This window comes from Rosa chinensis, chromosome 6, assembly GCF_002994745.2.
Source record: "Rosa chinensis cultivar Old Blush chromosome 6, RchiOBHm-V2, whole genome shotgun sequence".
Taxonomy (NCBI): domain Eukaryota; kingdom Viridiplantae; phylum Streptophyta; class Magnoliopsida; order Rosales; family Rosaceae; genus Rosa; species Rosa chinensis.
In genome coordinates, this window is record NC_037093.1 from 45,786,095 (window position 1) to 45,812,904 (window position 26,810).

The 26,810-nt window shown below is 37.3% G+C and overlaps 7 protein-coding genes across 7 annotated transcripts; 4 read left to right on the forward strand and 3 right to left on the reverse strand.

Moving 5' to 3' along the window:
- The first annotated feature begins 776 nt into the window (after positions 1-776).
- LOC112171417 (protein YIF1B-A) lies at positions 777-3,067 on the forward strand. Its single transcript, XM_024308603.2, has 5 exons — positions 777-889; positions 1,304-1,476; positions 1,812-1,910; positions 2,018-2,169; positions 2,313-3,067. Exons 1-5 carry the CDS (start codon positions 874-876, stop codon positions 2,698-2,700), a joined length of 828 nt encoding a protein of 275 aa, XP_024164371.1. The 5' UTR covers positions 777-873; the 3' UTR covers positions 2,701-3,067.
- A 457-nt stretch (positions 3,068-3,524) lies between these two features.
- On the forward strand, positions 3,525-5,540 carry LOC112173741 (putative pentatricopeptide repeat-containing protein At5g59200, chloroplastic). Its single transcript, XM_024311425.2, has one exon. The coding sequence runs from the start codon at positions 3,559-3,561 to the stop codon at positions 5,494-5,496; it is 1,938 nt and encodes a 645-aa protein (XP_024167193.2). The 5' UTR covers positions 3,525-3,558; the 3' UTR covers positions 5,497-5,540.
- Positions 5,541-5,683: 143 nt separating this feature from the next.
- On the reverse strand, positions 5,684-8,732 carry LOC112172505. The gene is made up of 6 exons (XM_024309873.2): positions 8,500-8,732; positions 7,741-7,892; positions 7,374-7,483; positions 7,198-7,283; positions 6,405-6,509; positions 5,684-6,253 (listed from the first exon to the last, which is right to left on the reverse strand). The coding sequence occupies exons 1-6, from the start codon at positions 8,607-8,609 to the stop codon at positions 6,082-6,084; spliced, it is 735 nt and encodes a 244-aa protein (XP_024165641.1). The 5' UTR covers positions 8,610-8,732; the 3' UTR covers positions 5,684-6,081.
- A 2,165-nt stretch (positions 8,733-10,897) lies between these two features.
- Positions 10,898-12,398, forward strand: LOC112172322. Its single transcript, XM_024309614.2, has 2 exons — positions 10,898-11,199; positions 11,309-12,398. The coding sequence occupies exons 1-2, from the start codon at positions 11,192-11,194 to the stop codon at positions 11,868-11,870; spliced, it is 570 nt and encodes a 189-aa protein (XP_024165382.1). The 5' UTR covers positions 10,898-11,191; the 3' UTR covers positions 11,871-12,398.
- A 72-nt stretch (positions 12,399-12,470) lies between these two features.
- LOC112172321 (protein FAR1-RELATED SEQUENCE 7) lies at positions 12,471-15,291 on the reverse strand. The gene is made up of 3 exons (XM_024309613.2): positions 15,076-15,291; positions 13,979-14,430; positions 12,471-12,852 (listed from the first exon to the last, which is right to left on the reverse strand). Coding segments are annotated over exons 1-3 (642 nt in total). The 5' UTR covers positions 15,077-15,291; the 3' UTR covers positions 12,471-12,663.
- Positions 15,292-24,466: 9,175 nt separating this feature from the next.
- On the forward strand, positions 24,467-25,015 carry LOC112171418 (spore wall protein 2-like). Its single transcript, XM_024308604.1, has one exon. The coding sequence runs from the start codon at positions 24,467-24,469 to the stop codon at positions 25,013-25,015; it is 549 nt and encodes a 182-aa protein (XP_024164372.1).
- Positions 25,016-25,795: 780 nt separating this feature from the next.
- Positions 25,796-26,536, reverse strand: LOC112171419. The gene has a single exon (XM_024308605.1). It carries the CDS (start codon positions 26,534-26,536, stop codon positions 25,796-25,798), a length of 741 nt encoding a protein of 246 aa, XP_024164373.1.
- Between the last annotated feature and the right edge of the window lie 274 nt (positions 26,537-26,810).

A 26,810-nucleotide genomic window follows, 5' to 3' on the forward strand; every position in this document is an offset into this window, starting at 1 on the left:
ATCTGGAAAGTGGATCTGATCACCTTCGTCAATCTTGAAATGGCACAACACTAGACTCGGTTGTCAATCACCTCAAGGCACGAACCATGCATGAATGCAGCACACACGGAAGCATAAAACCAAGGCTTTGAAAGAAGGTATTTGAGATGATGATAATCCTTCAAGAGTTAAACATGGAACAACTCATGAAGAATTATCGAAACAAACTGTTTAAGCTCAAGGTTCTCTCCAAAGAAGCCGTAACCCTAGACTGCTCAATAAACATGTATTTATACTTATGAGACACTGGAGCAACACTAGGGTTTCTATTGTGCATGGGCTTTTAAAAACGTTTTTAATATGCATGGATAATAAACAATGTTTTATAGCAAGCCCATTTTGTATACTAAGAAGCACGTCCGACTCAACAATTTAGTAGACAGAAAACTATGCTATCCTAATCTAGGATAGAAGAGCTTGTTCACTCCTAAAAGTAACAAAACACACATGAATGCATGCTTACCATTTGAAGTTGCTGAGATGAGTTGAGTAGCGAGTCTTGTATGTGATCCAAGCTTCTGAGTTCCACAATTAAGAACTATTATAATACATATGACTCTTGATTGTTTAGCTAGGAAATGCCAATTACACAAATATGACACTAACAATACCATGAAGAAAAAATATATTTTTATTATTTCTAAACCTGTATATTTACTTTTTTTTACTGTTTTTACCTTGTCCGTGGTATATATGAAAATGAATTAGTTAGTTACGCTACTGTCTGTCTGCCTACGTCAAAAAAAGAAAAAAAATACAGGTTACGCTACTGCATCATTGCTCTTTCTCCTCTTTTTCCAGACAGCAACACGATCACAGAGCTGGTGTGCTACCATGGGACACTTTTCAGGTGTATAATTCGATGACTCTATCTAAATTCATCTACTTACTCTGTTTCAAGCTATCATTAGGCACTCCATCTCTATTCTCTCACATACATGATCTTACGCACATTCAGAATCAGAGGTCAAAGCAATATATATGTGATCCCCATTTGAGGGATTGGCTTTAATAGTTGAATTGTCACCACTTTTAGGTTCCTGAATTGCATTCTTATGGGATTTCTCAATTAAAACAAATGCTTTTCACCCAAATCATGCATTGTTAGAATGAATCTCAACCAATCCAAGCATTGAGTGTCTGACACCAATGCACGTACCCAAAAAGAAAACCAAAATACTGCACATGTACGTAGCACCTTTATATTAGATTGGAGAAAAATGTGTGTGTTTATATTAAATTACTTTCACCTGTTATACTGCAGCTACGGATGAGAATCTAGGATTCCAGTCTGGAGTTCCCATACCGGGACTGAATCCTCCATCAAATCAGTTTGGAAATGCATTTTGTGGAGCTGGGTCGGGACTCATTCGAGAGGGATTGGGTGCTTATGGGAAGAGAATTTGTGGATCAAGTTCACAGTATGTGCAAAGCAATGTAAGTAGCGCTAATCCGAAACTGAGGAGTGAACTATGAATTAATTGTAAATCAACTCCAGTTTCTATGATGATCAGCCTAGAATGCAAGTATGAATGAATATCTTTCTTGCTATTGTCTTCAGACTCTGCTATTTTGGATGTGACACACCTGGAAGCCGTTTTTTGGGGCAACTTTAATCCTGTTGTGATGATGTTGAAGTTGCCCCAAAAAAGGCATGATCCGCCATACAATTCAATGTATTTAGAAAAGTGGCATGATCTTGCATTGTTTTCTTGCTTCGAGTTTTATCACTTCTTTACCATGTACGCTCAAATGTACTCTCAAATGAGCAGATAATTAAGTGCTTCTCGGATCCTCAATACTACTTCCAAGTGAATGCGCACTACGTCAGGAACAAACTGAAGATAATTCTATTTCCATTTCTTCACAGGGTATGTAGAAGTCTGAAGTTAAGAGGATGCTTATGAAGTCCAAATAAATTCAAATTCATGATAAATTTTAACAGCATTGTTTACATTCTATGTCTCCTTTGCTTTAGGGACACTGGACCAGGATAACAGAGCCAATTGGAGGCAGGCTTTCCTATAATCCTCCAATTAATGATATAAATGCTCCAGATTTATACATTCCATTCATGACATTTGCAACATACTTGGTTCTTGCTGGCATCTCTCTCGGCCTTTCTGGGAAGTAAGTCTCAGACATCCTCTAAATCCAATTTCTAAGCAGCATCCTTTTAAGTTTTCCTTCAAATATGACCCATTGCCTCACTTAAGATCCTTTCATAGTATCATGAAATAGTTTCAACATTTTTAATTTCTATTCCATGCCAGATTTAGTCCAGAAGCCTTAAATTGGCAGTTTGTGAAAGGAATGGCAAGCTGGTTATTCCAAGCAATGTTGTTGAAGGCATCATTGACTTCGCTAGGCGGTGGAGAGGCACCATTGTTGGACATGATAGCATATGCTGGGTATACATTCACGGGGCTGTGCGTGGCTGTTGTAGGGAGAATTACATTAAGCTATGCGTACTACTTGATAGTCATATGGACATCCATGTGCTCAGGTATCTTCTTGGCTAAGACGATTAAGCTAACTTTGTATGCCGAGGCTAGGAGTTACGATGTCACCATCCACAACTATCTCTTGCTTGGTATTGCATTTTCTCCATTCCCATTCATCTTCTGCCTGAGCAACCCTACCGGGAATTGGATTTCCTGAATCAGCTCTGTGCATATACAGAACTCATTGCTCAGATACTTGTGGTAGCTAGCAAGCATACTAGATCTTCCAGTTCGATTAAACATCGTCCGCGCATGACTGGGACTTGGATCTTTCAAGCTTGGTTGTGGGATTTGGGATTTCTCTGCCATGCTTATCTAATTTCTAGTATTATCGTAGAGCTAGATTGGTGACTCAATTTTTGCAGCCTCATTGAACTTTATAGTAATACAAGTTCATGAATTTCTTGTGTTTCAGTGTTTCTATGCTAGTATGCTTTAGCAATTTTTTATTCTATCAGTCTTGTAACACTTTACTTTTACTTGGTTCTTACTACGTACCATCAGTAAATCGCAGTCATTGGCTTTGCATTTCAAGCATTACAAGACTTATATTGTGAGTGCATTTCCCACAACTTACAACTTCGTTGTGAAGTTTTTAGCTTGTAAATTTGTGAATCACATTCTCTCAAAACATAATCACATTTTCGGTGTTTATTATGCTTTTCCTTACTGATCATACTATTTGTAGACTTAGTATTGTTTACTGACATGGAATGAGAATAAGAAAGAGAATAATCACTTTCAATCCTAATTAATTTTATGTTTACTAACTTAAAAGAGAACTAAAATCATACTTGACTAATATAAAACTGAGGAATGTGACTCATTATGTGTCATTTTATTTTATTTTTTTTAATCTTCATTCCATAATGTCAGTGAGATTTGAACTTGTAAGCTCCACGATATCGGCTATTCCTAACGGGCCACAGTTCACCACTTCAGCTGACATTGTGTTTCTCATTAATCATATTCTTGGCAAACTGTATATAGCCATGGCATAACTTGAGGCACGTCTATGCAAAGTGGGTTGTGCCACTCTTCCACATTATTGGCCGCCAATAATATGAGTTGCTCAACCACGGTGGCTATAGGGAACTCAGTATTCCCGCCAAATTCAAACTCAAAATCCAGAAATTCCCAAAATCGGAGAGAAGTCATCTCCCTGTTGCAGAAATGCAAACACTATCAGATCCCACAAATACATGCTAAAATAATAAGAAATGGCCAGGACCAAGATCCATTCGTCGTCTTCGAGCTTCTTCGTCTCTGCTCCAACCTCAAGTCCATTGACTATGCCTCCAAGGTTTTCCGACGCACCCAATCCCCAAACGTGTATCTCTACACTGCTCTCATTGATGGGTTTGTGTCGTCTGGCTATTACCTTGATGCGATTCGTCTTTACTGTCAGATGGTCAATGAGTTTATATTTCCGGACAAATATGCCATCACTTCTGTGTTGAAAGCTTGTGGCTTTGGGTTGGCTTTGGAGGAGGGTAGAGAAGTCCATGCCCAGGCTTTGAAGCTTGGGTTGTCCTCGAATAGATCAATAAGGATGAAGCTGATGGGTCTTTATGGAAAGTGTGGTGAATTTGAAAGTGCACGCCAGGTGTTTGATGAAATGCCTGAAGGAGATGCAGTTGCGGCAACCGTCATGATAACTTGTTATGCTGAGTATGGACTAGTTGAGGAGGCGAGTGGTGTTTTTGACGGGCTCAGGGAAAAGGATACGGTTTGCTGGACTGCGATGATTGATGGGTTGGTTAAGAATGGGGAGATGAATAGGGCTTTGGAGGTGTTTAGGGATATGCAGAGGAAGAATGTGTGGCCTAATGAAGTTACATTGGTTTGTGTTCTATCTGCTTGTTCGCATTTGGGAGCTTTGGAGCTCGGACGATGGGTTTGCTCGTATATAGATAAGAATAACATTGAATGCAATTGCATTGTGGGTGGTGCTCTGATTAATATGTATTCAAGGTGTGGTGATATTGATGGGGCAGTAGAGGTGTTTAGCAGGATGAAAAAGAGAGATGTCAGTACCTATAATTCCATGATTGAGGGGCTTGCTATGCATGGGAAGAGCACCATGGCTATTGAAATGTTCCGGGAAATGATGAAACGAGGACTTAAGCCAAATAGCATCACTTTTGTTAAAGTATTAAATGCATGTAGCCATGGGGGTTTGGTGGAGTTGGGGTTTGAGATATTTCATTCCATGACTAATAGTCACGGCATTCAACCGCAAATAGAACACTATGGATGCGTGGTTGATCTTCTAGCTCGTTCAGGACGGATTGAAGAGGCGTACAGTTTCATTGAAAGAACGAAAATGGCACCAGATCATATCATGTTGGGGGCTTTGCTAAGTGCTTGTAAAATCCACCGAAACCTCGAATTAGGAGAAAGGGTGGCCGAAATGTTGGTAAACTGTGATGATGCAGATTCAGGGACTTTCGCTTTACTGTCAAATGTGTATGCTGCATCAGGGAAGTGGAAAGAGGCTGCACGAGTCAGAGCTTTGACCAAGGAAGCTGGAACTCCAAAGGAGCCTGGTTGTAGTTTAATTGAAGTGAACAATGAGATCCATGAGTTCCTTTTGGGAGACATTAGACACCCACAGAAAGAAAATATCTACAGAAAGTTAGAGGAGCTAAACCCTGTGTTAAAAAGGGAAGGATACTCGCCGGCGACAGAGGTAGTTTTGCATGATATTGGGGAAAGGCAAAAGGAATGGGCTCTAGCAATACATAGTGAGAGGCTTGCCATATGCTACGGACTAATCTCTACTAAACCGTGTACCACTTTAAGGATTGTGAAAAATTTGAGGGTTTGCAATGACTGCCACTCAATGATCAAGTTGATAGCTAAGATTACTAAGAGAAAGATAATAATGAGGGATCGCCATAGGTTCCATCATTTCGAGAATGGAGCTTGTTCTTGTGGTGATTACTGGTAAAAGAAAAAATACTGCAAATATCTAACGTGAAAGTATATTTTGTATGTTCACCCTGCTCTTTCTTTTCTTTTCTTTGGTCTCGAAAATTAGATTTCCACCAAAATAATATTCGAATTAATAGCAGTGGCAAACAAAAATAAATGTCCCAGTTTCAGTAAGCTTATTCCTCAGGTTTGAAAAATGAAAATGGTCTCATGACTCAGCAAAATGATCAACTGAGCTTCAGTTCCATTATAAGGAAAATGTTGCATTACACATAACCTCAAAGACTGATAATTTATCACAAAGTTACAAGCATCACAGAACACTAGTCCTAAAAAGCTAAAACCAATTACAATAAAAGTTAAGATGCATCTCTATCTGGGATGAACATTACAATAAAAGTTCAGATGCATCTCTATCTGGGATGAACTAAATAGCTAATATGCATTAACGCTTTTTTCTGTTTGGGACTTTGAGGCTTCAGAATCTGGGTGTAGCCAACATGACTTTGGCTTGTGCAGAAATACAACATTGATGCTACTGGAAATCAAAAAATAACCACAAAAGAATGTAGAAACCACGCAGCACTCTTATAAAGTCTCTTTACCTTGTCTTGTGTTTCTTTGACTTCTTGATATAGTGGTCATTATTGAAAGAAAATGCTTCAGTACCGATTGAACTAGGCTTTACTTTGGTATTGAGCCCTTGAATAACTGTTGTACTGGGCTCTTGCATAACTGACTCCCCCTCATTTTCTCTTCTCCTCTTATTACTCCTACAAATTCTTTTAACAATTAGAATGCAGAATCCACTTGGTACCTTTTTTTGTTCCTCAATGAAAAGTAAGTTTAAACTTATTGATCAAAGAAAAAAAAAAACAAAGAATGAACTCTTTCAACTTATAGAATTCCAAGATTAGTAAAAACCTGTCTGTAAGTCCATCATCTTCCACATTTTTATCTAAAAAGCGAATGCTCCCAGTGTGAGCTGGACGCAAAGAACCATATATGTGCAGTGTCTCCACATCCAAACTGCAAAGGTGAAATAGTACCATGAACATATGTGCAGGCACTTTCCAGCATTAAAAATTCAAAATAGGTAGCCAAAGTGGTGAGGGAGGATGAAGATTAGACTAAGTCAACTATTCAAAGGTGAAACACTGTCATGAACATATGCGCAGGCATTCACAATCATTAACAATTCAAAACAGGAGGCCAAAGTGGTGAGGATGAAGATTAGACTAAGTCAACTATTCAAACCCTCCCAATATTTCATCAAATCTAACAGCTACACACAATCATTTAACATTACTTTTACTTGATTATTAATTGAAAAAGTAAGATCACCCACACACACACACACCACCCCCAACCCCAAAAAAAAAAAAAAAAAAAAAAAAAAAAAATAGCCCCAAAACAAAAACAGAGTAACAAACATATACCAGAAATGCTTGTGAATTTTGCTTTAATGTTGGTAGCACCTAAAAGTTTATATGCAGAACAAATAGCCAATGGCAATTCGCCTACTTTAGCTCTAAAACTGCCACATGTAAATCAGTTTAAAATATGAAATATCGATTTCAAAAGGCCTGATCCAGATACCCATGACATGTCCTCTGGTAACCATTAACATTCCTCCATCAGATGAAGATGACACCACCAGATATATACAGCTATGTTTGTATTTAATAATAAAGAAGCAAAAGTAAGTGTAGGTCACCTGTTGACTGAAAGTCGTATCATGGTTCCAACTTTTATCACATGCCGCTTCTGATATCTGCTAATATATACTTGCTTGCCACGTTTCTAAGGAGTATTGACATATCAGAGAGGCCAAATGAATTTGTACAGTTAAGAAGATAAACATTGAACACAGTAATGAAGAAATCCTCTTACATATTTATACTTAAACTCTTCGCGAATATCTTCATCTTTTATGAAGGCACATGAAAAGCCAAGAACAATGACAGATATGGATCCTCGGGTGACTTTCACCACCTTGCCTTCTGAAGTTACATCACATTAGAAAAAAATCAGTAATAATGGTAATATCAATAGTAGTAAGTTCAACGAACAGTGCAGCGCATGTATGCCAGATACAATAACAAGATGCTGAAAAAGATGTCTTTTTTTCTTCTTTTTTTCCCCTTAATGACAGTACAAATCAATTTCAGACTTAACAACTCAAAGTATTACCCTCAAAGGAACAAAATTTTGTATCTATGTTGCTGCATTAGTCAACATAAAGGACAAGAAATACTACCTACAAGCATATTTGGCTTTGGAGAGAAAAGTAACAAAGTCGCTCTTATGCTCACAGTAAAATAAGGATGAACACCATTCAGAATCTTTGCATCCTTGGATGAAACGTCAAACTTATAAGCAACTAAGACACCATCCAAATTATCATCAAACCTGTATTGGACAGCAGAGAAAGACTGTTAAATGCAAAAATACTTGGCAGCTACTACATTGTCCAAGATTAACTGTAATCATCACAATACGTAACACTCAGATATTCCAACAAGGGCCATAAACGGGCTGACAGAGTTATACAAGAGCCAACTGATGAATTCAGTGGATTACCAAAGTAATGCTCACTAATTTCTGTACCTTGCAGCCTCTAAAGCAACAGAAAGCGGATATCTTTAACTGAAAAAAAACTTATTCGTTGCAAAGAGACCAAACCAGGGCTATACCTACAGTGGAAACACTGAAAATTTTTTGTTCATTGCAAGGAAATTTTTCATTTTTTCCAAAAAATTGGCAAAACCTCCCTAAAACCAAATATAGGAAAAACCTTTGCTTCTCCACATGCATAGTTTATCGTTTTTCTGCAAACACAGTCTCCAAAATCTCATTGTTTTCAGGAAATTCAACTAAACCAATACAGAAAGCAAGGATCTTTATGAGCAATTTAAGTAAGCAACAGTTAAACCAACCAAACAAATATGACCAAGATTACAAAAACTTAGAATCATCAAATTTAACATAAACCAAAGAAAGAGTGATGGAGAAGTACTTGAAAATCATGGAGCTCAGCTGGTGATGAATTGCACCGTCGATGTCGCCGCCCTTCGATGGGTGCAGAAACACTTTCATATTGGTATCGGAAACCTTCAAGCCCTCCATTACCGGAGCTAGGGTTTTACAACGGCAGAGCCCTAAAACCCTAGCCTGGCCACAGTTTTTTTGCTAGTTGACTGCGGTCACAGTTGCTCAGGGTTCTTTTGTCCACGAACAAGACATTGATTCTCTCCCTCTTTGAATTGGAATGGCGTTCGTTAAACAAATTTGGGTTGGGCCCTGAACCGGGTCGGGGCAGACAAAAATAAAAAGCCCTACCCCAGCGGGTCGGTTCCGTCCGACATTAACCCGTCCCCCAAATTAAATAGATGACTCTTCATTTAGTTGTTGCCAAAATTGTTCATGATATTTTGAAGAGATGATATTTTTATAGAATAACTACCTTCAAAATATGAAAAATATAAGTTTATAATTCATAATTGTTAGTGTCGGCAGATCAAAGCACAAATATTGCAAATAATAAAAATTCAATAAACAGAGAAGAAGGCATGGACTTCACAATAAAGATAAATAAAAAAATGATATAAAGAGAAATCTTACGTATCTACAAACGTTTTATTTATTTATTTTTTAAGTGAAACAGAGAGCTCAAAAGCCAAAACAAAAAATGAAAACTAAGAAATAATAAAACATAGCATTGACAAGTTATTTTTTCTTCATTGAGACACACCCTTTGATATAATCAAGCCTTGACAAAATCTTTATATGTTATTAGTTACATAGTCTTCTTTTATGGTTGATAATCTTGGTTTGTTATTCCTTGGTTTGTTTAGTCAGTGATCCTATCATTCCTAAGGTTGTCTTATGTCTCAAAACAAGGTTTTGGACAAGTAGCCTCATCTTCCGTAGGGTATACTACTTCTCTCTATGTCTCTCAACTCTTTTTGCCACTTGTATAAAAGCATTGTAGATTGCGTGATTGAAATTTGGGTCTGAGGCATGGAAACTTTGACGCATGTCCAAGAACAACAAATAATATCTGAGGTCAATGAGAAGGATTTTTGGGCAAGAGGCCATGGAAAATTTGTTATCAATGATTGAATGCCAGATTTTAGCTACCAGTCAATCAAATTAGCTAGTAGCTACCTTCTTTCTAATCATGGCTTTGTTTACTCGAGAATCACATGTTTGCTCTCTCCCAGTTGCTTTCTTCCGAGTTCTTTCCTATACCTAGATAGATAATGAGATGGAATGTGGAGTAATTGAAGGCATTCTCGTAGCTATGCGATCCTTCGCGAGTAAGGAAGAAGATGATTCACACTTATGAGTAGGGGGGTGCTGTGTGTGTTTTTATTTTTATTTTATTTTATTTTTTTAGTTAAAATAGATTTCATTAAAATAAAAATAAAAACAGCGCAAGATATTTATAGCAACTTTCTTTCATTCACTTATAATGACACCCAATTATTTCAAGCCTACATGACTATATGAAGTCATTCCACATAAAATAAAATTTCTTGAATCTCTTTTCTTCAATGCACTCAATTATAGTATATGAGGAAATTCCATGACTTCGTGTAAACAAAAATCTCATAATATATAAGTTGAGCTAGCCATCTTGCTCATTTTTCAGACATCCTCTTCAGAACCTCTGTATATATAGTTGGGTTATTATCACAAATGGTACCTGAACTTATCCTCTATTTTATCGATGGTACCTGAACTTCAATTTTGATCACAACCGGTACCTGAACTTTTCGATTTTATTTTAAATGGTACCTAAGACCACCTTCAGTCACTATTCCGGCCAAAAAAATGAAATCTAAGAAAACAAAAAATTAAAAAAACAAGTTCAAGGCAAGTCTATTACCAAAAAATCATCACTATATATAATCGCAACCCTCGAAATCATCAAAAATCATCACTATGATCACCTCCCATGTCGTTTTTAGTCGGAATAGTGACCGGAGGTGGCTCTAGGTACCATTTAAAATGAAATCGAAAAGTTCGGGTACTAGTTGTGATCAAAATTGAAGTTCAGGTACCATCAATGAAATTGAGGTATAGTTCAGGTACCATTTGTGATAATAACCCTATATAGTTTGAGTGTGCAACTTTTCACGCTGTACATTCATCCGAATAGGTAAACTTGTTCTTCTACAATTTTTCTGAGAAATGGTTATTTGGCAGTGCCGTTTTATGCTTATAAAAAAAAATTAGTTTGAACCCAAGAGTTTTTTTTGTTTTGGTGAACAGTTTAAAACTTCGAACCCAAGATTGATATTTTTTTTTAAGCCGAACACACAACGTCGTTTTCTGAGATTTTTTCAATGTCTTTATTGCATCTTGTTTAGGTTAGGACTTGGGACAATAAATTGAAACAACCATACCCTTTTCAATGTCTTTACTCCCTCACCCACATCACACACCAAAAAAAAAAAACAAAGAGAGAATCTGGGAACTTTAAAACCATCTCAAAAGGCACAGTATCAGACCACAACAACAAAAGCAAAGCATCTTCTTTTGCCTCCGCTTTCCTTCTCTATCTCCCAAAAACCCTTCCCAGCAAACAAAAAAAAAAACAGTAACAGAAAATCGCAGTCGCCAACAACCCCAAACCCCTCTCCTTTTATTACAAGAAGCAGAGAAACCCAAGTGCGCAACGTGACAATTTCAGACCACGTACCATGAATGAGTACTATTACACACAAAGCCTCATCTCATTTTTCATTTCTGGGTTTCAGCCACAACCTCCAAACCCACAAAATTGACCATCTTCTTGTCTCTGTTCGTTGATTTTTCAGATCTGACGAGTACCCAAAAGAGCATTACGGAGGCCAAACATCCATGTCGTCCTCATCAACCACAAGCGTCCACGTCACCGCCCTGGACGGTCTGGTCAACGTCAACTCCCTCTTCACCATCGCGGTCTTCGTGGGCCTGTCCCTGACCGTACCGGGACAAAAGAGCCTCGAGAACCGGACAGCCTGCGACGCCGGCAATGACGTGGCGAAGAAGCTTCTGGTGTTCGAGGTTGTCTCCTTCAGCTTCTTCCTCTTCTCGTCCCTGGTCGCCCAGGGCCTCAAGCTCGCCATCAACTTGCTTAACAGCAAGGAAGTCGACGAGGCCTTCCGGGCCCACATCAACATCAAGGTGCTGAGGTTCGGGATGTTGGGGTCGGCCTTCGGATCCGTCATGGGTTGCGTCTTTCTCATGTTGTCGATGGTCAATGTGATCCAGATCCGGTTGGGGATGTTGTCCTGTGGGAGCAAATCTGCTGTCCACTCTGTTGCGGCTCTTATCGTTTTGGTCTCTTCGGCGCTCTTGGTCTATCTCTCTACTGCTATCTATGCTTTTCTTCACTAGCAAAACCCCAGTTTCTTGTTCAATTCTCATAAATTTGTATACCCAGTTCAGGGTTTATGGGTTCTTGGTTCTACATACTTTGGATTGGTCAGACCAAACAGAGTACTATTCTGTGCCCCTTTTTTTTTTCTTTTTTTTTTTGAGTGTAGAACACTATTCGTGCTATTATTTTCTGGGGCAGAAGTACTACAACTTGCAAGAAGGCATTACGCTCAAGGCAGAAAACCTAGAAGCAAAGAAATAAGTTGTCTACACGTAAATCTATCTATGGAAGAGCCAAGAGGATAAGAGCAACAGCAATGGGATTGTGAAGCTGAGGCGTGATGGCATCGAGGGTCAGGGATGGTGTGCTCCAACATATTTGGAACCCGAATTTGTGCCCTCTGGATTCTCCGGCACCTTAATTGGCTAGAGAACAATTTTGACCGGGCATTCAGTGAGAATAAGCGACTAGCATTTTCCTTGAAGTATTTTGGAATGTTGTATGATTTGTATTCAGGACCCGTGTTTATAAAATAAAAATTTAGACCTGGGTGTTTATTTGATGGTTCATGATGGAGTATGGTAAAGATGAAACATAAGAACAAAATGAGGGGTGACTGAGTTAATGGAGCTGGAATTTCTCGCTAATTCTAGCTATGTTACATTTTATAAGTACAGGATAATTCAGTTGCAGCTCAAGCTAAAGATGTGAATGATAGTCTAAAATACAACAACAGCAGCAGCAAATCGGAAGGAAATTTACAAAAATGATAAGCTGTACTAGTGTTGCGACTTCGAGTATTTGAGGGTACTAGGCTATCCTCTTTGATTCAATCTCTTTCACACTCTGAACTATATCAGCAATGTTTCTCGAGAGGTGATTGGAATGCTCTTCCATCTCCCTCAAAACCATGTCAAGCTGTTCTTGATAAGCTGCAGATCTCTTTCGCTCACGCTGTAGCTCAGCAGTCAACTCTCGAATTTTCATATCTTTTTCATCCTGGAAGGTACACGAAAGGGGAAAAAAGAATGAAAACCCATAAGATAGTAAATAGCCATTGTGACCAGAAAGTTTATGGTAATACAATACAAAGAAACTCTAGTCAGCAGAAAAGAATTATTGTAAACCACAGCTCAAAGAGGCATTTTGAAGAATCTCATGGATCCATACCAAAATAAAAGACATTTTTAACTAAAGTGGGTTGTCTAGAATCTGGAGACCTAGAAGCAAACAGGGCACGTGATGGGACTCACAAGAATTCTAATACCAGTTACTGCTTACTACTGAAGTGGGAAGTTAATTATTCATTTCTTCACTATTACTGGCGGATGTTTGAAAGAAGAATTTTTATACTGAACACCTGAATTTATTTTCACAATTTTGAAGTGAATAAACATGAGTTGCTTAAGATGAACCCTTGAGAATGATATGAAGATATGAACTAGATTATTAGAACAATCTAAACAATCCAATCTCCAACATAAGGTTCGAAGCAAGGGGATCTACACTTCGTCCGCTGAACCAGAACCCCTACTAATATAATGTAAGATGCATTAACAACACTAACTTTCAAATTGTAGCCAAAGAAAAGTAAACTAACTTTCTAACCTGTTAAGCCCTGTAGCGATCACAAAGGCTGCAGCAAGTTTTTACATTCATACTAGAATATCTGATGTTATAGCATAACTGTCCAAATTGTAACAGAAAATGAAGATGTAATTTTCCAACTTGTAAAAGCACCATATCACCAACAGGCTGTAGGATGCAGCAAATCTTATGCTCATTCTACTATTCTAGAACATCAGAAGCATTGGCAAACTAACTTTCCAAATTCCAACAAAGAAAAACTAACTTTCCAACTTGTCAAAGCTCCAAATGACTTTGGCCGCGTGCTGCAGCAAATCCTAGGTTGATAGTAGACCATTTGGTGCAAATTCAAATCTTTAACAGTGAAGTGACGAAAACTAGATAATCCACTAACTTAAGCCACAGAATGCAAAATGCATATTAATACTCAATGTCACTAAATCAACCTAGCTATGTATCACAAATGCAGTCTAGACAAGGAAACCAACAAGAAAATTCAAATTAGGATGAGAAAGCTTATTGAGCAATGAGGACTCACTGGTGTTTGAGATAGAATCACAGTCCGGCGACCATTTGCAGGTGTAACTACCAGTGAATGGTTATGGTCCTTTATAAATCTCGTTACAATCCATTTTCCTGATTTTTCTCTCTTTACCACTATCATTGCTTTACACCCTTCTCTTGTGATTGCCCGAGGCTTCCTGTTCTCACTTCTTTTGGGCCTCGTCTTACGAAATCCTTCTTTATTGCACACAAGTCTACGCCAAACTACCTTACCATCACGCAATGATCTCCGAAAGGCATCAACCCGCATAATGAATCCCAACTGTGTTGCATATGCATCATAGAACACCTTGGCAGCCTCTTCCGTTTCAAACTCCATACCCACATACGGTTCCATATCTGAACTCCCCTCAAATGTGGCTGCCTCTTTCCCATTTGAACTCTCTATCATATCTTCATCTTTGCTCGTAGATGGTTGTTCATCCACTGCCAAACACACATTTTAATAAGACTCGGGCCAATTTCAGGCAATCAAATTACAAGAGTTAAAATTCGTTCTTCTGTATCAAAACTAGTTTTAGGTGACACACTGGCCTACAAAGTCTCACATTACAATGTCATAGGCTCATAGCAAAAACTAATAAATCAACTAGTTTCTGGGTTTTGAGGAAATATATTCTATAGAAATAAACAAAAACCTATCAAATTCATTTTACAAATGTAAATGGTATGCTGAATAACACTAAATGTAAAATTGCTACTGAAAACAGAATTCAGGGAAGTGACACCACAATCCAAGGCCAACTAATTGTTCAAAAGGGCATTCCTTTCTACCAAAATTCACACATGATACAGTAATCAGCTCAAAATTTTAGGTCAAAGAAACTCAATTAATCATGGTTAGAAATACTGGGTATACAGTAAGTTCTGTTTGGCTTCTGAGAAAATATAAGAACAAGCTAGAATTGGGTTTCTCAAGAATTTCTCAGCAGTCAAAACAGAGAGGACTTCTTCCAAAAAAAAAAAGAAAAAAGTAAAGCATAAGTGAAACGAAGAACCAATTTCATAACCGAAGCTTGTTGTAAAGTAGAGCAAGTAGAGATTTACAGAGATTAAAAATGTTAAACTTACTCGTTGGCAGAGGGATCCGGACCCAATAGTTCGCTTAGGTTACAGAATGGTGAAAGGGCAAAAAGGTGTTTCCTTTTTGGGTTTTAATGGGGGTTGGAAGAGTTCGAGAGAGGTCGGAGCTCAAACTCCAGACTTCAGAGGATGTTAATGTGGCAGATAAAGGGAATGATCCTATATGGCCAAGACCAGGCGTCACTCTACTCACTGGTCTCTGCAGAATATTATTTCTCTTTTTTAAGATGGGATAGAATATTTTTTTTATTGGGAAGTTGGAAGTTCTATTCATACCTCTTAAAATGATATTTAGATCTCCAATAATTTTTAGAAGTTTTAATTTGCCTTTCTAAAAAATGAACAAAATGAATGATAAAAAAATTAAATAAAATCTGCACCTTCTCTTCTCCCCCCTTCCCCCTCCCTCATTCTCTTACGGCTACACATGAGGATTATTGGGCGACTTTGATTAAGGTAAAATGTTAAAAATTGCAAAATGGAATACAGGACAAAAAATATAGAGAAGAACAATCGAGAAAATAATGATCGAAAAACAATTTCTATTTCCTATTCTTTTTGTTTCTTTCTAGTTTGGCTTAATTGCTTCACTTCATGGAGTTGGTCGTTAATTGTTATATTGGTCTCTTTTTATGGTTTTTTTTTTTTTTTTGCTAGAGTAGACTATGTTGCTAGCCTGATTTGGGTTTAGGAAAATTGATTTTGATAATAGTTCTCCTGTGGTATTGTAAATTGCACGATTTATTAAGAAAAAGAAGGAGGTTCATAAGAGTATCCAAGCTTACAAGGTGAATGATGTTAAGTCATGGCTATGAACTAAGTTTTAAGTGATGAAAAAAAAGATATTACTAGTAGATTTGTATTGAAAAAAATTGCGTGGATACAAAAAAGGGCATGATTGGAAGTTTTGTGTAAATTTTAGAATGGGAGGTCCAAATACCAATTTAAGAGATATGAATAGAAACTCCCTTTTTTATTTTATTACATTAATCCCTGAGAATTAAAGTGATTAATTTTGTGCAGGTCAGACTCAGAAGATCTCACTTACGAAGAAAAGATTTATGTTACGAGACAAGCTAGTGTACTGGTGGGTATGAGATATTCTTATTTACAACTATTTGAACAAAAATTTACAAGTATTTGAACCAAAATTACAACATTGAGAACAAAAGTTACCATATTCATTTACACTATTTACATATAGTTAAACAAAAATTACAACACTGACAACGAATTTGTTCAAAAGTTTGTAAAAATGTCGTAAAAGGTGTAATTACCATTAGGGTGCGGCTATTGCCACCCTACCATTTTCTTAGTTCACCCTACAAACATTTGAATTATTGAAAGACTATATTACCCAAATGCAAAATGACTAATAAGTACATTAATTTTCTAAAATCCAAATATGTAAGAAAATAAATAAATATATAAGTAATTAATTAAACACAAAAACTACTTAATTTCTCATTGGATAACATAAATCTTTATATTGTTTTTTTGTCTTTTTGTTGCCTCCTCATCGTTAATTCGTTATTCAATTCACAAAACCATTACTTTTAACTTCATCAAAATCTTTGCAATATTTTTTGTGAATACTGAAAGTAAAAATTTAAAACACGATGAAAAAAAAATCAATCTCTTCTTCATTAATCATAGTTGTAAATTTACTAATCTTTTTACATAAATTGAAATAGAGAACATTGAAATTGAAAGAAAAAATTAAAAAAATGGGAGTAAATCAGATTATGATTTTATTAGGAAACTTTAATAAATTTTAATTTTTTTATGAGTATAAATTATTTGAGAGATTTTCGCTAAAAATATTTATTTTTTAATTGGATATGTCATATAAGGATTAAAAGATAGAGAAAATTACAGATAAGTGAATATTTCAATGTTTGTTTATGTTTAAGGCCACCAAATATTTTTTTTTCTCTTAAGGCCACTAGGTTAGAAATGGTGCTAAATTCTAAACATTAAAATTAAAAGAAATTACAGCTCTGCCGCTGCTATCTAAACAGAGCCAATTTCACATTATAGGTCATTTGGAATCAGAAACCGCCTCTCTCTCTCTCTCTCTCGATCCCGATCTCGACTCGACTTGTCACTGCGGCGCTCTCTCCGTCGGTGGCGCTCTCTCAGTAGCTCTCTCCTTCGGCGCCTCTCTCTCTCAGTAGCTTTCTCCATCGGCGCCTCTCTCTCTATCTCGATCTCAACTCCGTCGGCGCTTTCTCTCTGGTAGTAACATTTCTTGTGCTTTTTTCTCTCTGTAGCCTTAGTAGCTTTGTTTGTTGCTAGTAGGTTTCGTAGTTTCTGGTAGTAGATTTTGTGATTGTTGCTAGTAGGTTTCATAGTTTATGGTAGTATATTCTGTGATTGTTGCTAGTAGAATTCATAGTTTATGATAGTAGATTTTGTGTTTGTTGCTAGTGGGCTTTTGCAGTAACATTTCATAGCTTTTTTTGTTGTTATTGTATCTTTTGTAGCCTTAGTAGCTTTGTTTGTTGCTAGTAGGTTTCATAGTTTCTGGTAGTAGATTTTGTGATTGTTGCTAGTAAGTTTCATAGTTTATGGTAGTAGCTTTTGTGTTCGTTGCTAGTAGGTTTCATAGTCTTTCGCAGTAACATAGCATTTTTGTTGTTTGCACTACACCAATTTCGGAATCAGACAACACATATCAGACGACAGCAAACATTTTAACTGTCGTCTGATTTAATCAGACGACAGCAAGAAATATTATGTCGTCTGAGTTTTTGAATCAGACAACAGTTTTTTATTGGCTCTTGTGCAATAGCATTTCAGACAATGGTTGATTTTTTTGATGTTGTCTGAATGAATTAATTCAGACAACAGTTATTATGTGATGTTGTCCAAGGTTCATTTATACAATGGTTGATTTTTGCTGTTGTCTGATTATTTTCAGTCACACAACTGTTTTATTTTATTTTAGGTGTCTGTTGTCTGATATCTTTTAAGTCAATGCCTATTGAAAGATGTCGTCTGATTGTTTTAATTCACACAACAGTTTTTAGGTTTCTATTGTGCCACTCTCTTTCAAACAATGTTCTTGAGTTGATGTTGTCTGAGTTTTAGGGTTCAATATATGCTTGGCGCCCTTCTTAATTGACTTTAACACTCGGCCAAATTTTCAATTTTTCACTTCCCTCGACCAAAACCCGAGCTCGCGCTTCCCTCTCTCAAAATCACTTTTCATTTTCCCGATCTCACCAGCCATCTATCTCTTCCACTCTCCCCCTCAGCTTTCTCTCTCTTCCACTCAACAAAACTCCCTCTCTCTTCTCACAGCTCCCATCTTTCTCCTTCGCCTTTACAAAAATCAGAGAAAGTGGGAAGAAGAAAACATATAGCGCCAAATAGACGATGACTGAGAAATCGAAACCCAAATTTCTCTTACTCTTTCTCTTCGCCCCTTTCTACAAAACCCTAGCTTTCTCTCACCGCCGCCCCATCAATTTATGTTTCAGATGAAAGGGTCAATACAGAAGCCCAACAAACTGGTTGAAGATCTCTACTCCCAATGTAAGTAAATCTCCAAACCCTAGATTTCTGATGTGGGTTTTGTAATTTGGGGGTTTTTAATTAGGAGACCCAGAATTTCATATCGAAGACCAGCTAGAACACGAGCTCGGCTTTGCACTCTTGCCAAGTCGAATTGGAGATGGACTCGAAGATGGAAAACGGTTTGGAGATGGAGTCATGCCTGGGTCTTCAACTAGGAGGAAACTCTCAATATTTGAAGCTTGAAATTTGCCATATTGCTTCTCTTTGTGAGAAATTGGGTAAAGAACCTTTCCTTGCTTTCGTTTCTGGCTGTATAAATCAGAAGGCCTGGTACTGACACTCTTTCTCCCTCAATTGTATTTCGTTGTGACTTTGTGAATATTGCAGTGACTTTGCTCTGTTTTATTTTTGGATTTAGATTGTTGATGGGTAATATCTGAGTTTTTGCTAAGAATGTTTTCCATTTTTAAAGAAGATAAGGAGATCTAGATTGTTTTCATTTCGTTTTGCTTCATATAATTTTGATATATCTATGATTGGGGACAGAAAAGAATTGAACTTTTCTGGTGGTTTTTCTACTTAATTTTCAGGATTTGGGGACTGAATATATTAACTTGTGAACATTTCTGACATTCCAGTAAATATATTTGCAGGATTTCCAGCAGAAGGCTTTCGATCCTTGCTATTGGTCACTGTTCTCTATAGGCCCCAGTGGTGAAGCAATGTTTCATCAACTCTAATCTCTTGTTTTCAGGGTTCTCTCTCTCTCTCTCTATCTCTCTCTCTCTCTCTCTCTCTATTGATTGATTGGAGGATAGAAGAGCCAACATAAATTTTTACAACTTACTTCTTTTTAGTGAGCTGCGACGAAATTTTGGGATGCTTCTATGCCTTTTTTTTTGTCACAAACCCATTTCTTTGATAAATTGTGAGGAAGGTTTGGGAATCAGGGTGAGAGATTGTGATCAGTTACTTTAACTGCAATCAGATATCGATCAGTAGTCTATTTAGTTGCAAGCTATGAATGGGGGATACTATAAAGAGGACAATATCCCCTGCCAGATTGAAGAGGTTATTAGATTTTAATTTCACAACAAAGAGTACTTGTATTGATACCGCTTTGCATTGTTTTTTTTTGCACTGTTTTATGCAGCTAGGATATCATTTGTTCTTCTTGCTTTTCAATTTGTAGGGTCTCTTCTTGGGTTCTTTTGGAGCTGCAAATGACGAGGAAGAACTGAACAGGTTGAACATTACTCACATTTTGACAGTGGGTAGTGCAATGCCTCCTGCATATCCAAATGATTTTGTCTATAAGGTTTTAAAAGATGGGAACATTCTTCTGTGCTGTGGTGAATAAGTTAATTATCTTCTTTTCGTGTTTTTTATTTCCTGGGAATGTCTTTTGGCTTTTAAACCAGAGTCTACGTTTTTGAGATAATTTCCTTTAGTCTAGTCTCCTAGTTTCTTATTTCTTGCACTCAGTCTACTACTCGTGTTATCTAACCATTTGTTTTGTATAGCTGGGATGATCCTTTAGCTTTTAAATTTTTTTGCATCATATCTTTTCCTATAAAATATAAATAGTTCTCCTTTGGTATAGTCTGTTCTCACACATGAGAAGGCATTCTGCAGTACTTTTCCCACTTCATTATGGCCCGTTCTCACCAGTCTTTACATCATGACAATCCCTCAGAACTCCATATAAGTATCTAATGCCTTGAACCTATGAGAGTTTCTGAACCCTTTAAAACATAAGTTTGATATTGTTTCAAGCAAAGGTGGACTTCTGGAACTGAAATTTCTTTTTACTTTATGATGCTTTTTCAAAATTGAGGTAGTTTCTGACGGACCAAGTACGAACATAAAACAGCACTTTGATGAGTGTTTCGATTACATTGAGGAAGCTAAAAGATCTGGTGGCAGTGTGCTGGTTCATTGCTTTGTGGGAAGATCCAGAAGGTTTTGTCTCCCTGTCTACATTATTCCTGTTTCAGCTTATTGACTCATTTGTAGTGACACGTATATCATGGATCTGATGACCGCACACTGTTGATAACTGATAAGTCCCATAAAATGTGAACCCCTGAAGTATACTTCTACTGATCTCTTTCTTGTAAAATTGACATAATACAATTTGCAAGGAGCTTTTAGGATTAGTTTCTGATAAGGAGTCCCATACTCAAAAAGTCAGGCCAGTAAGCTACTCTTTTTACTTCTATTTTTCTTTCCTAATGCAATTTTTACTCCTTTGGTTTCAGGGGCAATGACAGCTTTGCTTCGAAATCTTGATCATTGCATCTCAAGCTATTCATTTGTAAGTTCAATTCATCTCCTGGAGTTTGAGAATAAACCGTCGTTGATATGTATGGATCAAAACAGAAAATATAACTAGATCTTAGAAATGTTGATGAAATGAATTATCTCACGTGTTTGTAGGTTATACGAAAATCTGAGATAATGCTTCAAACTTTTTTCTTTGGAAGAGGCGGCTAAATTTGACGAAGTGACCCTTGCCAATGTGAACAACTTCAAAAAGCGCTCAAAAAGCCAGTCACCTAATGCAATCCACAAAGAATATATAGTGGTAAGATCCAGATAAGTCTGCATCATTTCTATTGTTTTGATTTGAGTTGGCTAGTTCTAGGATGGTTCAGCACATAGGCTTGGAAATGTTATTCTTTTCTCTCTCGTTGAATTTTGATGATCAGCTTACAATTCTGGTGGCTACTGATGGAGAACAGAAGTTGCCCACCATCAATGGCACTCATGACTTGAAGAAAGCATTACATAAACTTGGAGCCATTTCCTCGAACAAAATAATGGTAAGAACACAATTACTTCTAGTGGTAACTTGCAAGTTTCTCCTTTAGATAGGTTTTTATTCTCATTTTGGTTTCTGCTCAAGAAGAATTGTCAGTTGCAAATAAACTAGAAAAAACATAACTGGATACACCTTTCATTTGTCAAATCCAGCTCATGTTTCACTCCCTGTTACACTCTTTCTTTTAGTTTTCTCATTGCAAAAGTTAACAGAGTAGAACTTTCTTGTTTCCATGAATAACACAATTCTGGATATTGTTGTTGGCAGATGATTTCTTCCAAGGAAGCAAGCTGCTTGTCATAGAGGAAAAGCAAGCCCTGCAAGCTTACTGCTTCCCATATATGGAACAATTGTTATATTTATACAAGTCCATGTCTTGTATACCATATCTTGTATGGTGCAAGTCTTTTGGCATCTCTGAAATTATACCGTCCAGATTTGTGCTACTTTATTCCAATTTTCAACCAGGTTTATTTTTTGTTGTATGGAAATATGGAATAAGCATATTGAACTTATTTGTTTGAGATGATGTTTAACAAAATTGATAATCGCAAAATGCCTAACAAAAACTGTTGTATGAGCCATCTAACTATAATACTATAAGGACTAAAAGAACGAGAAAGTCATTGTCCAGTAAAACAACAAACAACAGTTTTTTAGAGAAATCTATAGTATCAGCAATAGATGGACAATGGGATTTACAAGTATATATTGTCTGACTAAGCCTTCAGACAACAGCAAGCATATAAGCCCCTGTTGTCTGGCACAGCCTTCAGACAACAGCAAGAATATAAGCCCCTGTTGTCTGGCACAGCATTCAGACAACAGTAAGCATATAAGCCCCTGTTGTCTGGCATAATTCAGACAACAGTAAGTATATAAGCCGCTGTTGTTCTTTGTGGTATTCAGACAACAGACTGGGTAGTAACTGCTGTTGTACTAAATTTTATCAGACGACAGTTTTCTGGTATTGTCTGATTCATATATCAGACGGCATTGAGATAGACAACATCAAACCTTATACTCAAACGACAGTGAAAAACTGTCGTCTGATTGAAAAATTGGTGTAGTGTTGTAATTTTCTGTTTGTAGCCTCAGTAGCTTTGTTTGTATCTACTTGCAGAAGGAAAAATGGCTGAACATAGAGACCGAACACCACAGTATAGAGCAAGTCTACAGTCATTCAATGACAAGATGAAAACCTACAAAGGGATTATCAGTCCAGATGTAATGTTGAGGTTGAATAGGACACCATTCTGGGAGATCATTTATGTCTTCCATCATGGGCTTTTAAAAGACAATGAATGCAGAAAAGTAGATGAGGACATTCATAGAATGGTCAAGACATACGACGTCAATCAGAAAGGGTTTCTGCTTGGGGAAAGGATACTGAAAATAACCCGTGAAGATGTAGCTATCTGCCTTGGAATGCGATTGGAAGGTGTCACATTCGAGCTAAACAAGCATCACCAGAAGCCAACGAAGAATCGCATCATCGACAAGTATTTTGGAGATGCAAAGAAAGTGACAAAAGCGATGGTCGATAGTGCACTTGCCGAATCTTTGAAAGACACAAGGAATCAAGTCGCAAGTGAGGTGGCATAGCTAATCGTCATGAGTCTGTTCGTATCCTTCTTGTTCTGCACCTCAGGTTCTACATTGTCCTGGAAGTTGGTAGAAATTTGCACCGAATGGAATTCTTGGCGACGATATTCATGGGCAACCTTAGTATTAGACCACCTGCACAATGGTCTAAGTAAGAAGCAGGAAGACAAAGATGTCAATTTGTTAGGTTGTTTGCCGCTAATCATGGTAAGTAACGACTACTGTTAGTTTCATTAACATATCAGTAGATTTAGCCCTCAAAATTAATGTTTTTCTTATTGTTATGTAACAGTATTGGTTAGCTGAGAAGACAAAGATGGGAGGAGCAATCAAGAGAAATGAATTAGGGTCGCCAAATTTCATAAGATGGTCACTCGTCGAGCTGCACAAAGAAATGGAGAAACTAACCAACGAGCAGATAGAGGTAAAGAAAGAAAAATAAAGAATAAATTTGCAATAAGAAATCAGTTTAGAAATATATTGTTCTAGTCTTTAACATGGTGTGTACTTTGTTTGATGAAAAATAGAAAATGTTTGATCGAAAGCTGACTGAGGAAGACTTGGAAGTGGCAATGAATAACATCAGAGGAAGAAACAGAGGAGTAGCATCAGATAAAGAGCTGAGGGAGGAAGACTTTGTAACTCCAACTTTTGGAGATTGGGTAAGTAGCTTTCTTTGCCTAGGTTACTAGCTTTCTCTGCCTAGGTTAATTAGTAGCTTTCTCTGCCTATGTGATCTAGACCCAATTAATTTTCTTTGAAAATTTTAGTAGTTTTCTGTAACTGTTTGAGTAGCTTCTTTTAAGCTCATCAGTAGCTTTTTAAAAATTTCAGAAGCTTTCAGTTTCATGGATGAGTGAGTAGATTCGTATGATTATGTCAGTAGCCCTTTCTTTAACCATTTTTGAGTAGCTTTTTGTATTCAAATCAGTAGCTAACAAACTTTCAGTTTCGTTTAATCAATTCTGAGCAAGTTTGTATCTTTGTATAGCTATGTTAGTAGGTTTTTATAACCACCTCAGTAGCTTTTTAATGTGATTTTTTATTTTTATTTTTTGATACAGCACCAGAAAACCACCCAAGAACGGCGAAAAGAAGAAGCAGAAAGTCAGAAGAGAATGAAGGACTTAATAGGCTCGTTGGAAGAAGCAACAACTCATATGAGTCTCTCACAAGAAGAAAACCAGAAAACTCAAGGCTTGTTGAAGAAGTTGACCGAAGAGAATGAAAAGCTAGCAAGGCAGAATGATAGATATTGGGAGATGTTGGACAAAGCCTTTGAGGAAGACAATATAGCAACAAGGAAGATACAGATCTTGCAGAACAAATTGTTGAAGAAGTGAAAAGTTTTTACAACCATTGAGAAGGAAAAAAAGAACTTGGAGGACGTCATTGAGCAGCAGAGAGAAATGATACACAATCTGGAAAATGAATTGCTGGAAATGGAAAGAAAGCTACTGGAGAAAGATATGTTGGATTCTCAAGAGGATTAACAGTAACAGTGATGGTGAGGATGGTGAGGAAGAGGGTGGAGAAGGAGCTGATGGTGAAGATGGTGAGGAAGGTGGAGAAGGAGCCGATGGTGAAGATGGTGAGGAAGAGGCTGGAGAAGGAGTTGATGGAGAAGATGGTGGAGATGATGATGAAGACAAAGAAGAAGAACCTGAGGTGAGAACAACCAGAAAGAAGCACACATCAATAAGAAAAGATAAAGAAGGCAGGTCTTCTCAGAAACAGGAAACAAAGAAACAATCAAGGAGAATGGAACGGGTGAAAAAAGCTGCTGCTAAAGAAGAAGCTGCTATTGAAGAAGCAGAACCTGAAGCAGAACCAATTAAAAAGTTGAAGAAGGGGAAGAAGCAAGCTGTAAACAGAAATTCAATGGTGGATCGAATCAAGAACAAAAAAAGGAAGGCTACTGAAGACAAGGAGTTCACGTATACCACTAAAAGAACAAGGAGCGGCAACAGGCATTAGATGATAATCGGAAACAGTAGCTTTATGCAGTGCTGACAGTAGATTTTTTAGGCTATGAAAGTAGATTTTTTAGGCTATGAAAGTAGATTTTTTAGGCTATGAAAGTAGATTTTCATATGTGGACAGTACCTTTATGTTGACAGCAGATTTTTTTAGGCTATGAAAATGACGACGGGCTGACAGTAGTATTTTGAAGTACTGATAGTGGCTTTACGAACTGTTAACAGTAGCCTTATGTTTAATTTTCAGCTTTAATGTTGGATGGAAATTGATGTCTATTTTGTTACTTTCAGCATTAATTTTCTTCTTTAATGTCCATTTCCAGGTTTGTTTTGAAAGTTATGTCGAAACCATTAGACAAAGTTTCTGTGGATGTAGAAATTTTTTAAGTTTCATGGATTGACACTCATAAGTTACACATCAATCTCAAAAGCTATTCTCAATGTTAAAAAATGCCAATATAGTAAAAGCTATTACATCATCACTAAAAGCCACTCCCAATCATATAAACAGATACTGCAAAGGTGATCAAAAGATACTGTTAATGTTGTATAAAGATACTCTGTTCATTTACAGTTGCCAACACAAGTAAAAGCTCTGCTCTGTAAAAGAATGACAGTATAGTAACAGCTACTCCAAATGGTATGGAAAGACACTCAAATTGTTATAGAAAACTATTGTTAATGTTGTAAAAAGATACACCATCTGTTCATGTACTACTGCCAGCTTTCAGATTGGCGCAGTACACGTTATCTTGTTGTGGCGCCCTAACTCACCACATCAGCCACACTTGATACGCCTCCTCGTGCCTCCTTCTGCTGCAGACTTCATTCGAACAGATTTTGGCCGGTCGGATGGCCTCCTAACCAATGGAGGCTTAACAACAGAAGTTGAACTAGATGCATCTTCATAAAACTTCCCCATATTTGGTATAGGATGAATACCATGCGCGTAGGAATCCATGTAGCTTTGACAGGTGTAAAACGGCTCAATGTAACTATACACAGGTTCCACTCCAACCTTTTGGACTGCAGCAAGAGCATGTGAATATGGGAATGAATTAATTTGCCATTGACGGCAAGAGCAAGTGCTGTTCCCAAGATCAACAGCCACTGATTTATCAAAATGAACTTCAAAAACAGTCTCACTAGACATACTAACAGCCCAATGCCGCCCAATATCCATTGATTTCTTCAACAAAGCCTCCATTGGAGGACACAAAATAGTGGTCCACCTCTTGCATGCAACCTTCCTCTCAGACATATTCTCCATAACCTTAACCCTTAAGCCTTCAAACATCTCAAATATAGGAAGCTCACGCAAATCTCTAGTCCAATTGTTAAATGACTCGACAACACTATTTGCCATTTCACCATACCTGTTTCCTTTGAAAAACGCATTGCACCACTTTTCCAACGGCAAAGATCGCAGAAACTCTTCAATAGGCGGACCACCTTCTTTCTTCAGGTTGTGCAAGTTGAAGTTATAGCTTGCTAAGGTAGGTGAATAAGCAACTTTCATAAATTTCTCCACAATCTTGTCAACAAAATAATTTTCAGATTGCTTTCGCTACACACCTCTAACATTCTCCTTAAGGTGGTAGTAGCAGTATGAATGAGGAGAATCTGGAAATACCCTGGAAACAACATTCAACAGTCTGTTGTGTCGATCAGTAACAAAAGTCACATTTCTACCTTGTGGAGACAAGATGTTATATAGATGATCAAAAAACCAATCCCAATTCGCATGATTTTCAGAATCTACAACTGCAAATGCAAAGGGGAAGAACTCTGCA